Source organism: Macadamia integrifolia, chromosome 7, assembly GCF_013358625.1.
Source record: "Macadamia integrifolia cultivar HAES 741 chromosome 7, SCU_Mint_v3, whole genome shotgun sequence".
NCBI classification, from domain to species: domain Eukaryota; kingdom Viridiplantae; phylum Streptophyta; class Magnoliopsida; order Proteales; family Proteaceae; genus Macadamia; species Macadamia integrifolia.
Window position 1 is genome coordinate 1,938,479 of NC_056563.1, and position 14,395 is coordinate 1,952,873.

Sequence of the window (14,395 nt, forward strand, 5' to 3'; positions counted from 1 at the left end):
ACCACACCTTCTGATCAGTTTAAAAAAATAAAAATATTAGTGAATGTAAACCATTCATCTTATAACTTATAAAGTTCCAACAGAACATAAATTTATTAAATAATCTTACTGGCTAAAAACCAACATAAAGAATGTAAGTAGAAGAAAATCCATAGAATATAATTAAGAGAAGAACATTAATAACATCAAACTGACATCAGCATAAAAAAATGTACAGTTAATTTAGTTCCATGATTCTCCACATGCACGTCATAAAACTTGCCCCAAAGGTTCAAAAAAGTCTACATGGTTATGCTAAAAGGGATCGACAAAGCAATAGACAACACCAACCAAAAGAAAAACTACAATATGATTGAAAAAAATATATTTGCACATAATCATAGAGCCAATATCTACACACGTACTTGAATTATGAAGCTGTACCTTCTTCTTCTGTTCTTCTGCTAGTGTACCAGGCAGATTTACATCGAGCATGTTAATAACCATTTCTGCTGTCTGTAGCACTTCGCCTCTTTCACTATCTACTGGATCATCCCCTTCCTCTTTGAGTGATTCTGCATGGATTAAACTGTTTTGCTGTGAAACAAAAACATTTACAAGTTGTTCTTGTCCTTCATCTTGAAATTTTGACTTCCTTTCTAAATCCCTTCCAGATCTTAAATGGGGAGCAGTATTAGTCTCGTCAATCGCATCCTTCAGTGGACCAACGGAATATCCACTTAAAACATCTGAGGGTGTAGGATTCAAGTGGTTATTTTTGTTCCTACTCTTATCTGATGCCTTAGATTCAAGCAGAGCTAAACCTTTTGAAGGATTGATGGTAACATCTACATCTTTCAGAAGAGGATGTCGACCCTTCAGGAGTCCAAGTTCCACTGCTGTAAGCCACTACAAAGCCAAATTATATACATATAAGAACACAGGCAAGACATAAATGGTTGAGGTTCATTATAACTGCATATTGTCATCACACAAAGAGAGAAAGAGAGAGAGAGGTACATGTTTAGATAGTCAATGACAATGAACCACCACCCAAAGACAGAGAATAAGCAAAAGACAGAGAAATGTACAAGGTTATTTTTTTGGATTTTGTGATTCCCCAAGAGATCAAACATGTGTTAGATATTCAAGGGTGAAGTTGAAAGAACTACCTGAACTGAAACTACTCCTTATTGTCTGGGCAGTAGTCAAGGTCTCCCCCAGGGCCCAAGGGCACATCTTGTGGAACCAGATCCCCCTATCCAGTTCCGTGGGAGTATGAAGGAAAGGAACGTAAGGCTTAATGATGATAAGTCTAGAAATAATATAAAAGTACATCCAATGATCAGCTCTTATCTATTGGGTTGAGCTTAAGGGGGTCGATGGTCGAATCAAGAAGCCCTTGGTCATTGCTGGTTCATTTTTGATGATCAATCATAATTAAATATCTTTGGTCACGTGGATCTGATGAATCGTGTGCTGTTCAATCATAATCAATAAATACCCCCTGGGCAGTTCTTCAAAAAATCATAAATATGCATCTGTTGCACTTCCTGTATAAGCATGCACCACCCTAAACTTTACAATAAATGGCAAATAAATTTTCTAAAATAATAATGAAAATTTTCTTCCACTGGAAAAAGAAAAGAAAAAAGTAAACGAGATAACCTCAATGGCAAGATGCTGGCACCAAGATATAGCAGAAATATCGCTTCTAGTAGTAGAAGGCAAACAAGAACAGAGAAGTAGGCTTGTGAATGGATTTTCTGCAACTGAACTGCGCGGAATGGAGAATATAGGTACCATCCCATCATCACTCTGATAGAAAAAGAGAAATTTGGCAAGTATAATTAGTTAGAACATACAATTATTACAATCATGCACCATAGAGCTTGTTGATGTCCTTGACATTATAAGCTAGATAAAAATTATATGCATCTCACATTCACTAAGAAGTGTATGTATGGATACATAAGGAAGCGGAAAAGAAGAAGTGTCAAATGAAAAAAAAAAAAAAAAAGGCAGCATAAGATTCCCATTCCAAAGGCAAGACCAAAACTAAAGACCAAAACTAACTTTGAGGGGTTGGATTTTCTATATTGAGATTTTTAAAAAGGCTGACAAAAGAACACAAATACAAATTCGGTAAACAAACACCATACGCAAAAAAATTTTCAATTACTAAAAATGTTGGCAGCTCAAATCAGGAAACAACCTCTCCGCAAAGCGAGGGTAAAGCTGAGTACATATGCCCCTCCCCCCCACAAAGACCCAGCAGTAGTGGGACCCTCATGCACTGGGTACACCCCAAAAATGTTGGCAGTTCTAACTCCTGTTCAAAGATGGAAGTACATGCAATCATTGCAGGCTGCAATTTTGTAATATAGGACAATCTCACAAATACAGTTGGGATTGTCCCTAAATTCAAAACAATTGACTTCTACTTGTTCATCCTCTATATATATTTCAATATAAACATGTGTTTTCCACCAAAGAGTCAAGCTATATGGTATTGAAGATTGCTGTCATGGGAATTTAATTGAAGATGTAGTGGGTATGAAGATGCAAAGAAATTCTGCCAAGGTGAGTACTGGCGTGAAAAGAATTAGAGCTAGGGTTTTTGTGAACAAAATAAATGGATGGATATTGAGGTTCTAAATTTGGGTAAATATTTTTAATGCTAGAAAATTGGTAGGATCAACGCCGAACTGCTGGTCTGAAATGCTAGCAAAGGGAAATTAAAGAATTCATTGTGGAAATTAGTCAGGCTGTCAATTAGAGATCAAAAGTGGATGATAGGAAGGGATGAGCAGTTGAGATGGGAGGAGATCTTGATGAAGTGTTAAATATCCTCAAGGCACTATAGAATAATCACCCATCCATAATCATGCAGCAGAAAATATTTCAAAGCATCCAAACAGAAACAAGATACAAACCATTTTAACTAAGTTCATACATACCCCTCTTCCTTCTTCACAGAGACTCCTAGACCACTACTAGTAGTTTTGACTAGAATCAACATCACTAGAGACCATGAAACCCAGGTAACTAATTAGAATAAGAAAATAAAGAAGCATACTCAAGTCAGACGGGTACCGGTATCCTAATAACACAGAATTAAAAAGAAGGGCTAAAGAAGAGAGTATGTGAGCAACACTACTCAACGTAGAATCCAAACACAAAGAAAAGGCTGGACTGCCTTAGAAGTAAAGGAGTGCTTACTCCTTTATGATAATCCCCACCTGTTCTTAATCTGATCTGAAGATTCTGAACCCCATCAATTTACACACAACCGAAGCCTAGAAATAGGTTCTATTCAACCAACTGGATTTTTTTTTGGCTAGCAATGATGTTGACCCATTATGACCCAAAACAAGAGAAACTACAGTTCAGGAAAAATAAAACCTAGACCAGCCCAGAAGTGCATTAAACATGTTCTTAAGACTAACGTGGATCCCACCTGCAGTTCAACCAGGTTTGACCACATCAAACTTGGAAAACCTTCCCTTACTGGCCATGCTTTGCATCAAGATACCCTTAACAAAGATTCTCCAAGAAGTAACATTAAAAGTTTGAAAAGCCACAAGTGAACCAAAAATATTAAATCAATGGGGAAATATAACAACTAATCCCTTAGGAAGTATAAAGTACTCACTAACTGAATTGTTTACTAAACATGGAAAAAGGTATCAACATACACCATTTAGATAACATATAGGAATTCCAGGATTCATTATAGTGTGAAGAATGTAAAATGCATGCCTGTATGAAGAGAACAGGGATCTTCACGTTCCCAACCAGTTGTCTTGTACTAGATGTCGCATAAAATTCTTCAATATCTTCAAACCCATAAGAAATCATGGATATGGCTTTCTCAAAATCACGCACAGATGTGGCTGACAGAGCCTTTTCCACATTAAACCCTTTTGCTCTGCCCTGAAAGAGTTCCTGAAAAAGTGTAATTTTGCACTTATTAGCAGCTAGTAATACATACCTGAGATAAATTTATCGAATGAAACAGAGAACCACCAAGGCTGGCGGATGGAACTCTACAAGAATTATTTTATTTCTTACAGGACGATGAGAAAACATTAAATTTAAGAAATGCAAATCTTGAAAAGTTCAACCTTGTTAGAGCTCAGAATATCAATCAGTCCACCTTTGAGCTTTTGGTCTATGGTAAGATGGTAGGGGGATGATCTTGTTGCTTCTTCTAAGTCAAAAGGACTGTCTATGCATGCGGCGGCTGTAAGGGGTGTTCTCTCTCCAACTTCTGCAAGGTACTTTGTCAGCATGTTTGCACCATATCCCCAGCCAACACCCATCAATGTTGTCCATGGTCTTGCACCGTTGATAAACTTTATAGCTGTGCAGACATCATCGCTGTCAGCCGCAGTAAATAACCTACATAAATAAAGTAGTGGAGAGTTTCTACAATCAGTTATCTATTTTTCCTTTGCAAAATATTGTAGAGGATCTAGGGATAAATAATTTACTCATCAGGAAGTGTATAGAGTTTAGTGAAGAATTAAACAGACACTAAGGGAACTTGGATCAAATACTAGTTTGGGCATTCTCAGAATTCCCAAGAGGAAGTGCCGTGCAATGTTCCAGATGTTCTCGTTTGCATATGTTTAGATTGTTGTAGAAATAAAGTAAATCAGCACACAAAGACTATCAAACCATTTGATTGGGTTTGTAGCCTATGGAAATGGTGGATGCATCCAACCAGACTCCTTTTCCAGAAAATGGATACAGATCTATATTTTCACAGATTTTTTTTTTTTTGGGGGGGGGGTGGTGGGGGCAGGCTATAGAACCTCTAGCAACCAACTGCTGGAGATGCAATAAATTAACTGGTAGTGAGTTGACAACAGCACAAGATGAGATCCTTATCATCAATTTTCTGAAAGCTGAGTACAACATCGAACCAGAGAAAGGTCTTCCCAAGGTCTTCCCTCCGGGAACCAATTTCTCCATTTTTACTCCACATATCTTACAAATAAACCTACATTAAAGGAGGGTTCCAGGCTAGGATTTGGACAAAAATCTTTTGAGGACAGCAGGCGGATTTGAATTTGGATGCAATTTTGTGTAGGATTTTTCAAGCTTGTGCCCAGTGACCAAGACAATGGACTGGTGCAATGGTGTTACCTCTGCATTTTCCGGGCAATCTCCACCCACTATCATCTCTTAACAAACCAAGGTGCACAGAAGTTCAACAAGTCAACGTAGAGCTGAAATATATGAGCGCATTCTCTTCTCTGTTTGCTAAAACGAAAATTTGGCAATGGCTAAAGGGAGCAAGAATCCATAGATTGACAGGTTTCTTAAAAAATGAAACAAATTTGAGGGCGATGGTTCTGATTATCTTCATCGTACTCCAAAAGTCAGTGATTGCCTAGAAGGGATCAAAATCCTTATTGTAAAGCAGTCAGGGGTATTTAATGAAATTTCTACACGTTCGTTCTGTTTTGATGAGAAAAGATTCCCCTTGGAGAGGGCTCCACTGAGGTTTCCTGTATGTCATTTGCTTGGTAAGCAGGGTGGTTTATGTATCACACAACATCCCACAGATAAAGGACTTAATTGTCATCAGTTTAGAGCTATGATAATCTACATTTAAGACCCAAAATGAAACAAACGATCACAAGAAGAAGGCTTACCGGGGAGTGGTAAGAGGTGAACCAGCGCATCCCCTTGGATTCATGACGACGGGAAAACACCCTTGCTTCAGAGATTCACATACGAATGACCTTACGTTCTTATCTGTGCTCCCTTCAGTTGTCCCCGGTACAAGCAACAGTGTCGTATCCAGTCCAAGCTCCTCTGTCAAATCCAAATTCGCTGGCCAGTCCAAGGAAATAACACCTCCATCGTCTGTGCTGACACAAACTCTCTGATAAACGAGTTTCTCCTCAAAACGGCCATGCATCTGCATCTCATCCGGATACGGTACATGAATCCTCCCGCCGTTGAGCTTCACGAAATGCCTGTCCTCCTTGACGAGCTTATCATTGACTTCCTGCAGTAGCTCACTCCCCTCGAATTGCATGGAAGGGCAGCGGAGCAATACAAATCGATTGAACGGCGTCGGGGTGGTGAATAAAATCCACTCTCCAATATCAGAAAGTCCAGAATTCCGAGGGGATTTAAAATGAGAGAGATACAACGCAGCACCGGATGCAAGACCCAAAGCTGGAGCGATCAAATCCAAGGAGTTCACGGAGGGGAACTGACAAATCAAATTCTGAAACAGGTTCTCGAAGGAAGCCGATAGTGAAGACCTTACATGATAACGAAGAGCGAAGGTCCGGTCGAGTTTCAGTTTTCTACGGGTCGAGAAGCGAGAGGCCTGGATTTGCAAAATCCCATGGAGATGAAGACAAGGGGATTGGGGGTGAAGAGAAGCGTGATTCAATTGGAGACTCATTTGTATACAATTCCAGAAATGAGATTTCCTCGCATTAATAGTCTCTGTTCCTTGACTGTTAGCAGAACATCACTTGTAAGATGCTGAGGGGTGCATGGATGAATGGTGGAAATTGAAACTTACAGGGACAATCCAGAAGAGAGAGCGAGAGAGAGAGAGAGATGATGAGCGAGGACAAATGACGGTAAACTATATAGTTCAGCTGGGGTGGAGGTTATCTGCAGAAAAAACACTTTCTTCCCATAAAGAATGAATATCGCTTCGAGGAAGCCATAGATAGATTTTTTTTTTTGGTGAAAAGCCATAGATAGATGCCAACAAAAATTTCCACTCAAATCAATCAATCATAGGTTTACATAATTCACTTTGATGCTCATGGAGCCAGAATACCCTTTTCTCCGAGGCTATGTTTGGTACTCAAGAGAATGAGAAGAAAAAAAAAAAAGAAAAATAAACTAGAAAAGAAAAGAAAAAAAAAGAAAAAAAATCAAAGAAATTGTGAGAAAATAAGTATGCATGTTTAATTACCAAGAGAAGCAAAGGAAAAAAAAAATTTGAATTTTAATAGAGAGATAGAAATATAGGAAATCATTATGTAACCATTCATTTTGTCTTATTATGTTTTCATATTTTCTCATGTTTTCTTGTGTTTTTGACAAAAAAAATTTGGAAAGAATAAAAGAAAATTTCACAATTTTCAAGAGGAATTTTGAATTTGAAAAGGAGAATCTTCTCTTGGGTGAAGACATATCAAGTGCGAAGAAAAATTATTAACCCAAGGAAAAAAGTACATAAATTGTACTTTTTTTATTTTCTTCTCTTGGCTACCAAACGCAGCCTGGAGGATCTCATGGAGAGAAAAATATATATATAGAGAGGAAACCCTACCATTTCGGTATAATTGAAATAGTTTGAACACAAATATTACCTCTAAACTCTTACTAAGAAAAACCGCTCATTTAGAAGAAGGAAAATTTTTGCAGGATAACGTTAATTTTGAATCACTCCAAATAATATTATTAAACTATCTCTGCTCTCCCGGCCCATCATCCGATTACACGTATCCTCCAACTGTTCTCTTGCTTTCTCAATGGAAACCGCTACTTGTAAATTAGTTTATTTAAATTAATTGTGATGTAAACCTCTCCTATCAATGCATGACCATCAAGGCCAACTTTGTTTTACCTTCGATTACACGTACCCTCCAATTGTTCTCTTGTTTACCTGCAATCAGTGAAATTCCTTTATTCATGCTGGACTTTCTACTAAAAAATAGCAAATTTCATCAATTCTAAATTCTTTCCCTTAATCCCATGTCGCTATCGTATTTATTTTCTCTTCTCAATCTCTTTTACATCAGAAGGGAATAAGGTGAAATAAATCTTAATTAACATCATGATTCAGTTGTCATTGGTGTCTTTGGCATCTTGGCTTTGCCGCCTCTAGGTTGTTTGAAACGAGATGAATAAGCTTCGATTGCCAATATCAGCACCTCTCCCTCAATCGACTTAGGGATTTGCTCAGGTGATTGTTGGCTGATTCTCCCTCTAACTGTTCCAACAAATCCAACTTAATAAGGTTAGAGAGAGTGATATTTAAAGAAAAGGGAAGGGGATAAAAAAATCATTTAATATTTGCTTTTACCAGTGTTAACACCACAAGCTGGGTACGTTTGTTTACAAAGTTTGCAGGGAGTCTGAATGTAATATCTAAAACATATAGTGGAGGGGAGTGTAATTTCCTCTTACTTTTTTTTTTTTGTGTGTTAAAACTCACCCCACTGAAAGGTTTTGAAGATAAGAAGATAAGGAAAGGGTTTTCTCTCTCTCTGGAAGAGACACCCTAAAATATCCTTTTTATATATGCTCTGATAAGATTACACAAAACAGAATTACAAGAAAGTAATTACAAGAAAATGATTAGTTAGTGCTAATGACTGAGCTAATGCTAATTGTAAGTAACTGAAGTAACTAGTACAGTTGTAATCTATGTAATGCCCTGCTCATGTGAATGATCGGCTACATGAACCATTCCATTGGATATGGATCTAGTGAGTCGGCTAATATCCCCCCGCAAACTGGGCCGGGGAAGAAGACAAAGGCCTAGTTTGGCACAAATGCGATGAAACTCTCTACGAGCTAAAGGTTTTGTAAAGATATCCGCTAGTTGGTGAGTAGAGGGAATGAACCGAGTAAGGAGAGAACCGAGAGCCACTTTTTCACGAACAAAGTGGTAGTCAATTTCAATGTGTTTCGTACGAGCATGAAAAACGGGGTTGACAATCATATGAAGTGCACTCATGTTATCGCAAAACAGCAAAGCAGGTCGGGGCTGTGTGATACCGAGATCATGAAGAAGGAATGATAGCCATGTCAATTCGGCTGTTGTAGAGGCCATTGCACGATACTCAGCCTCCGTGCTAGAGCGAGCAACTGTAGGTTGTTTCTTGGCACTCCAAGAAATACAATTGGAGCCCAGGAAAGTACAAAAACCAGTAGTGGACCGTCGTGTAACAGGACACCCAGCCCAATCCGAATCAGAAAATGCAAACAAGGTGAGAGAACTATCACGAACAATTCGTAATCCAAGGTCCAAAGTGCCACGAACATACCGAAGTATGTGCCTGACCATAGCAAAATGAGCACAGGTAGGAGCATGCATATGTTGACAAACCGAATTAACGGCATAAGAGATATCCGGTCCTGTCATGGTTAGATACTGCAAAGCGCCCACAAGACTATGGAATAGAGTAACATCGGCAAAGGATGTAGTAGCGGTCAGAACATAATGAAGCACCATAGGAGTGGAGGTAAACTTGATGTCGGTCATATGAGCACGCCGAAGGATATCCAATGCATATTTAGATTGAGATAGATGCAGCCCCTGAGGCGTTGAAGTGACCTCTATACCAAGGAAATAGTGTAATGAGCCAAGATCTTTCATGGCAAAGGTGGAACTGAGTACAGTAATAAACGAGTCCAAAAAATGCAAATCGTTCACGGTGAGCACTATATCATCAACATAGAGTAATAGAACGAGAACTCGACCAAGACGACGATAAACAAACATAGAAGAATCTGAAACACTGCAGAAGAAACCACAAGATAGAATAAATGTGCTAAAATGATCAAACCAAGCACGAGGTGCCTGACGAAGGCCATAAAGCGCACGCTGAAGACAACAAACGGCATGGGGTTGACGAGAGTCAACAAAACCCTATGGTTGGCTCATTATAAACCGGGGTAGAGAGATGGCCATGAAGAAAAGCATTCTTCACGTCAAGCTGTCGAATGGGCCATCGAAGTACTGTAGCAATAGTGAGAACCAACCGAATGGATCCAGGCTTAACAACCAGACTGAATGTCTCAATAAAATCAACACCTTCGCGCTGCTTGAACCCCTTTGCCACAAGCCGAGCCTTAAGACGTTCTAAAGAACCATCAGCACAAAGCTTAGATTTAAAAACCCATCTACACCCTATAACATTCATGGATGATGTTCGGGGAACCAATGTCCATGTCTGATTGGCCTTTAAGGCATCCATTTCATCAATCATTGCAGACCGCCAACCATTATGTTTAAGGGCAGCTTTAACCGAAGTGGGTTCGGTTGGTATGGTAGAAACAGAAAGAGCATATTTTAGGTTTGGTTTATGTATTCCAACTTGGCTGCGGGTGACCATCGAATGTGTAGGTAAAGATGAAAAGCAAACAGGATCCATGGGAGAGGAAGAACCCATTTGATTGGTTGAGGATGGTCCAAATGAATTGATCCCTGTATGAAAGAAGCCCAAAGGAGAATCAGAGGCTAAAGTGGGTTTTGTACAATAGTAGGTGGGGTATTCTCTGTAGATGGATTCAAGACAGATGGGGCTGCCACTACAGGTAAACAATGAGATGGGTTTGGATGGGACGGTGTGGGTTGTAAAATAGAAATAGAGGGATGGGAGGAACCAATAGTAGGTGAAGAGATATGAGACTCATGAGAGGGAAGGATAGAATCATTATTGAGAGGATCAGAAATATCATCACTTGGTGAGAACCAAGGGTCAGTAGATGAAGGTAAAGAAGATTGCACCTGAGAATGTTTAATGTTGGATTGAGATGGAGAAAGCCATTTTTCAAAACAACTAAAGTCCTGTGCAATAGAGGCAGCTTGAGAGACACTTGGTGCTGAAGTGATTGTAGACGAGTTTGCCAAAGGAAATAGATTTTCATCAAACACAACATGCCTTGAAATATATACTCTGCCTGTAGCAAAATGGAGACAACGGTAGCCTTTATGTTTGTCGTTGTATCCCAAAAAAATACAAGGTAATGAACGTGGTGCAAACTTGTTCTTAGCATAATCTCGCAAATAAGGAAAACATTGAGTGCCAAACACAAGCAACATAGAGTAATCAGGCTTTCTTCCGAACAACAGAGAAAGAGGGCAATCCATATTGAGTACTTTAGATGGCAAGCGGTTAATGAGAAATACCGCTGTAGAGAAGGCTTCGACCCAATAACGGCAAGGAACAGAGGAGGTATACAGAAAAGCCAAGCCCAACTCTGTGATGTGTCTATGTCTCCTTTCAACCACACTATTTTGTTCCGGTGTACCCGGACAAGAAAGATGATGGATAATACCACAGTTATTAAGATGATGTAAAAAGGCTTTATCCAAGAACTCACCTCCCCCATCTGACTAAAACTCTTTGATTTTGGAATTAAACTGTTGTTCCACCATAGTTTGAAACCCCAAGAATGTGGTTACAAAATCAGATTTACGCCTAAAAGGATACATCCATGTATATCTAGAAAAATCATCAACGAACAGAACATAATATTTGAATTTCTGCACACTGTCAATCGGGGCCTTTCCCCATAGATCACTATGTATACGTTCAAGTGGAGAATTACTTTTAGTAAAAGAACTAATGAAAGGCAGCTTTGTACTTTTACTAATTTGACAACTAGAACAGAGATGTTTTGAGTTATTTGTGATAGAAACCAAACCATTAATTTGGAGAAACTGAATTGTTTTCCTTTGAGGATGACCAAGCCTCATGTGCCAAACATCTTCTGTAGCAGACCGAGAATGAGAAGAAAAATAGGCTTCAATCTGTGGATCATCCACCGACTGATCATTGAACACGTAGAGTCCTCCTTGCTTATTCCCCGATGCCAAAATCCTCCTTGTTTGACGATCCTTAATCACAAAATCATCCTTGTTAAACTCAAAAAAGCAAGGGTAATCACCGGTAAGTTGTGAAACCGATAGTAAACGCTTTTGGATAGATGGAACTAGTAGAGCATTCTTCAATGGCAAAGAGAAAGGTCCACTTGTAAGAGAACTTTCACCAATATGTGTTATAGGCAATTGAGTGCCATCCCCTATCATAACGGTATGTGTGCCCGTATATGGAGTTAAAGTATGAAGATTACCTGGTGTATCAGTAATGTGAGTTGTAGCTCCAGTATCAGGGAACCATTCAGAATCTTGAGAATTGCTCAACTGAATTGCAGCAAGGGCTTGTGGTATATCATCAGACTGAAAGCTATTATCAAATCTACTCCAAAATTTGAGAGCTCCATGTCCCAATTTTTGACAAATTTGGCATTTGATGACTGGTCGAGAACTATTATTACCTCCTCTGTATCCTTGTTGCACTACATTCTTTGGCTGATCATCTCTATTTTCTTTATCTTCTTTTGAATTGGATCTGGCATTCTGTATGAAGCCACGCCCTCGAGAAGAAAAGAAGTTGTTTCTGCCTCGTTGAGATGGAAAGAAAGAACCAGAACTTCTTCCTCTGTTTGATCTATTATTCTGTCGATTGGTCTTTTCTCCAAGAAAAGCTTGATTATAGTTTGGAAAATCAGAAATATTACCTTTGTTACGCAGATCATGACTCTGTAGCAGAGGAATCAACTCATTATAGGTCGGCATTGGGGGTTTCAGCATCGTTGTAGCGAAATTCTCATACGAGGGACCACGGTTGGTCAATAGAAGAAAAACTTTCCTCTAATCTGGAACCGGCTTTTCGATGGAACTGAGCTGGTCGCAAATTTTCTTGAAATTTATCAAATATACAAAGAGTGATGCCGAGTCTTTATTTTTCAGAAAATGCAACTTTGACAAGAGTTCAAACTCTCGTGCTTTTGAAGCTTGAGAGAATGCATCCGATAGTGTATTCCAGAGTTCGAATGAGGATTTTACCCCAACAGCAAGTCCAAGAACCTCCTCCGACAAGGTTCCGGTGATCCAGGCTTTGACAAGACGATCTGTCCGAATCCAAGATATGTAATCGGGATTCACGATCATCTTTCCTTCTTCCGATTCAACTTCTTGATCTGGTGAGGAGCAATCTCCGTTGATAAATCCGATCAGATCTTGACTCTCGATCAAAGACAGGATTTGAGTTTCCCAGAGAAGGAAATTTTTAGATGTGAGCTTGATCGTGACAAAATTTGCTGCATTCAAGGAGCTTGGATAGTGATATCTTGATGTAGAACTCATATTCGTCATGATCGTCGCCGCCGTTGTCTTCGTCGTTGTCCGGTCGCTGTCTTCCCTTTACTGCTCTAATACCATGAAAGCTTTTGAAGATAAGAAGATAAGGAAAGGGTTTTCTCAATGTGAAAGAGAGACCCTAAAATATCCTTTTTATATATGTTCTGATAAGATTACACAAAACAGAATTACAAGAAAGTAATTACAAGAAAATGATTAGTTAGTGCTAATGACTAAGCTAATGCTAATTGTAAGTAACTGAAGTAACTGGTACAACTGTAATCTATGTAATGCCCTGCCCTGCTCATGTGAGTGATCGGCTACATGATCCATTCCATTGGATATGGATCTAGTGAGTCGGCTAATAACCAACAGATGACAAAGTGGTGAAAAAATGGTATTCCCTTGGCATCTCGATGTTCCCTTTGTCACTCTATGAAGGAATCTTCCTAACACATCATGGTGGAATGCCCATTTTCCTCTTTGGTTTGGTCTGAATTCTTACAAGTTTTCTACATGCGCTAGTCTGGATTTCCTTCTATCTATGAGCTATTTTCTTGGTGGAAACGTAGATCATCAGTTTTCCCATTAAAAAAGTTATGGGAAGCAGGCTTGGTTCTCATTGTATATCAGATTTGGATGGAGAGAAATCGCAGAAGGTATGACAATTTCTCAAGAACTCCGAGCTTGCTAATAAAGTCCGTTATGCATGATCTTCATGACTTCTCAGGATTAGTTAAGGTTCTCGTCTCCTCTTTGCGTGAGTTGCTTATCTCAAAGAAGCTGAATGTAATGCGATCTGCCCCCACTATCGCAACGTATCCTTGAGGTTTTCTGGACTCACTCCATCTCAAGAGTTGTTAAAATTAATATTGATAGTTGCTCAATGGGAAACCCAGGTCAGTCAGGGGCAGGGGGTATTTTTAGGGACTACTGTAGATATCCCCTTAAGTGCTTTGCACATTATGAAAGTGTGGCCACTAATTTTTTTGTCGAGTTTGCAGCCTTCTTTGAGGTAGTCAGAATTGCTATTGAGCTAAATCTCAATTGGATTTGGGTGGAGTGTCTTTCACTGTCTTTTATCTTGTGTATTAAAAATGGATCTATTCCATGGTGCTTTAGATAGAAGTGACTTTTCTTTAAAAGCTATTTGGATAGGATCGTTTACTCTATTTTTCATTGATATCGTGAAGTTAATGCAGTGACAAATAGGCTTGTAAAACATGTTATGGCTACAAGGTCTTCTTCAATTTACTGTGCTTGATTTTTCAACACGTGACATCAGCTGGGATGCTTAGTTGAGACCCCATTATTAGTTTGGCTGTGTGCTATCTTGTGTGTGTCAGGGTTCTATTCATCTTTGTGGTTTTATTTTGGCCTATTGGCCAGTTTTTGTACTCAGCGCTTTCATTCATTATTTTAATATATATATCTTTGCTGACTTTCAGAAAACAAAAATGAAAAGAAGAAGAAGAAGACAGAATGAGG

At 39.0% G+C, this 14,395-nt stretch overlaps 2 protein-coding genes across 4 annotated transcripts in view; both read right to left on the bottom strand.

Moving 5' to 3' along the window:
- The window catches only part of LOC122084328, an 18,594-nt gene extending 11,861 nt beyond the window's left edge, over positions 1–6,733 (bottom strand). For 2 of the 3 annotated variants that reach the window (XM_042652490.1, XM_042652488.1), the window contains exons 1-5: positions 5,646–6,733; positions 4,107–4,383; positions 3,742–3,927; positions 1,648–1,797; positions 424–888 (exon numbers count right to left, since the gene is read on the bottom strand). In XM_042652490.1, the coding sequence (XP_042508424.1) occupies positions 424–888; positions 1,648–1,797; positions 3,742–3,927; positions 4,107–4,383; positions 5,646–6,412 (1,845 nt within the window). In that variant the 5' untranslated portion in view covers positions 6,413–6,733. The remainder of the gene's footprint in view (positions 1–423; positions 889–1,647; positions 1,798–3,741; positions 3,928–4,106; positions 4,384–5,645) is intronic. The other variant, XM_042652491.1, reaches the window with a different exon arrangement.
- A 1,665-nt stretch (positions 6,734–8,398) lies between these two features.
- LOC122084178 (uncharacterized mitochondrial protein AtMg00810-like) lies at positions 8,399–9,968 on the bottom strand. The gene is made up of 2 exons (XM_042652259.1): positions 9,742–9,968; positions 8,399–9,497 (listed from the first exon to the last, which is right to left on the bottom strand). Exons 1-2 carry the CDS (start codon positions 9,966–9,968, stop codon positions 8,399–8,401), a joined length of 1,326 nt encoding a protein of 441 aa, XP_042508193.1.
- Between the last annotated feature and the right edge of the window lie 4,427 nt (positions 9,969–14,395).

What these genes read in the sequence shown, in the direction of transcription:
- LOC122084178 (XM_042652259.1), bottom strand. Translation starts at nt 9,968, where the DNA reads ATGATTGATGAAATGGATGCCTTAAAGGCCAATCAGACATGGACATTG. An exon ending in GTTAAGCCTGGATCCATTCG is followed by an intron (nt 9,498 to 9,741) that starts GTTGGTTCTCAC and finishes TTTCTTCTGCAG; the next exon opens with TGTTTCAGATTCTTCTATGT.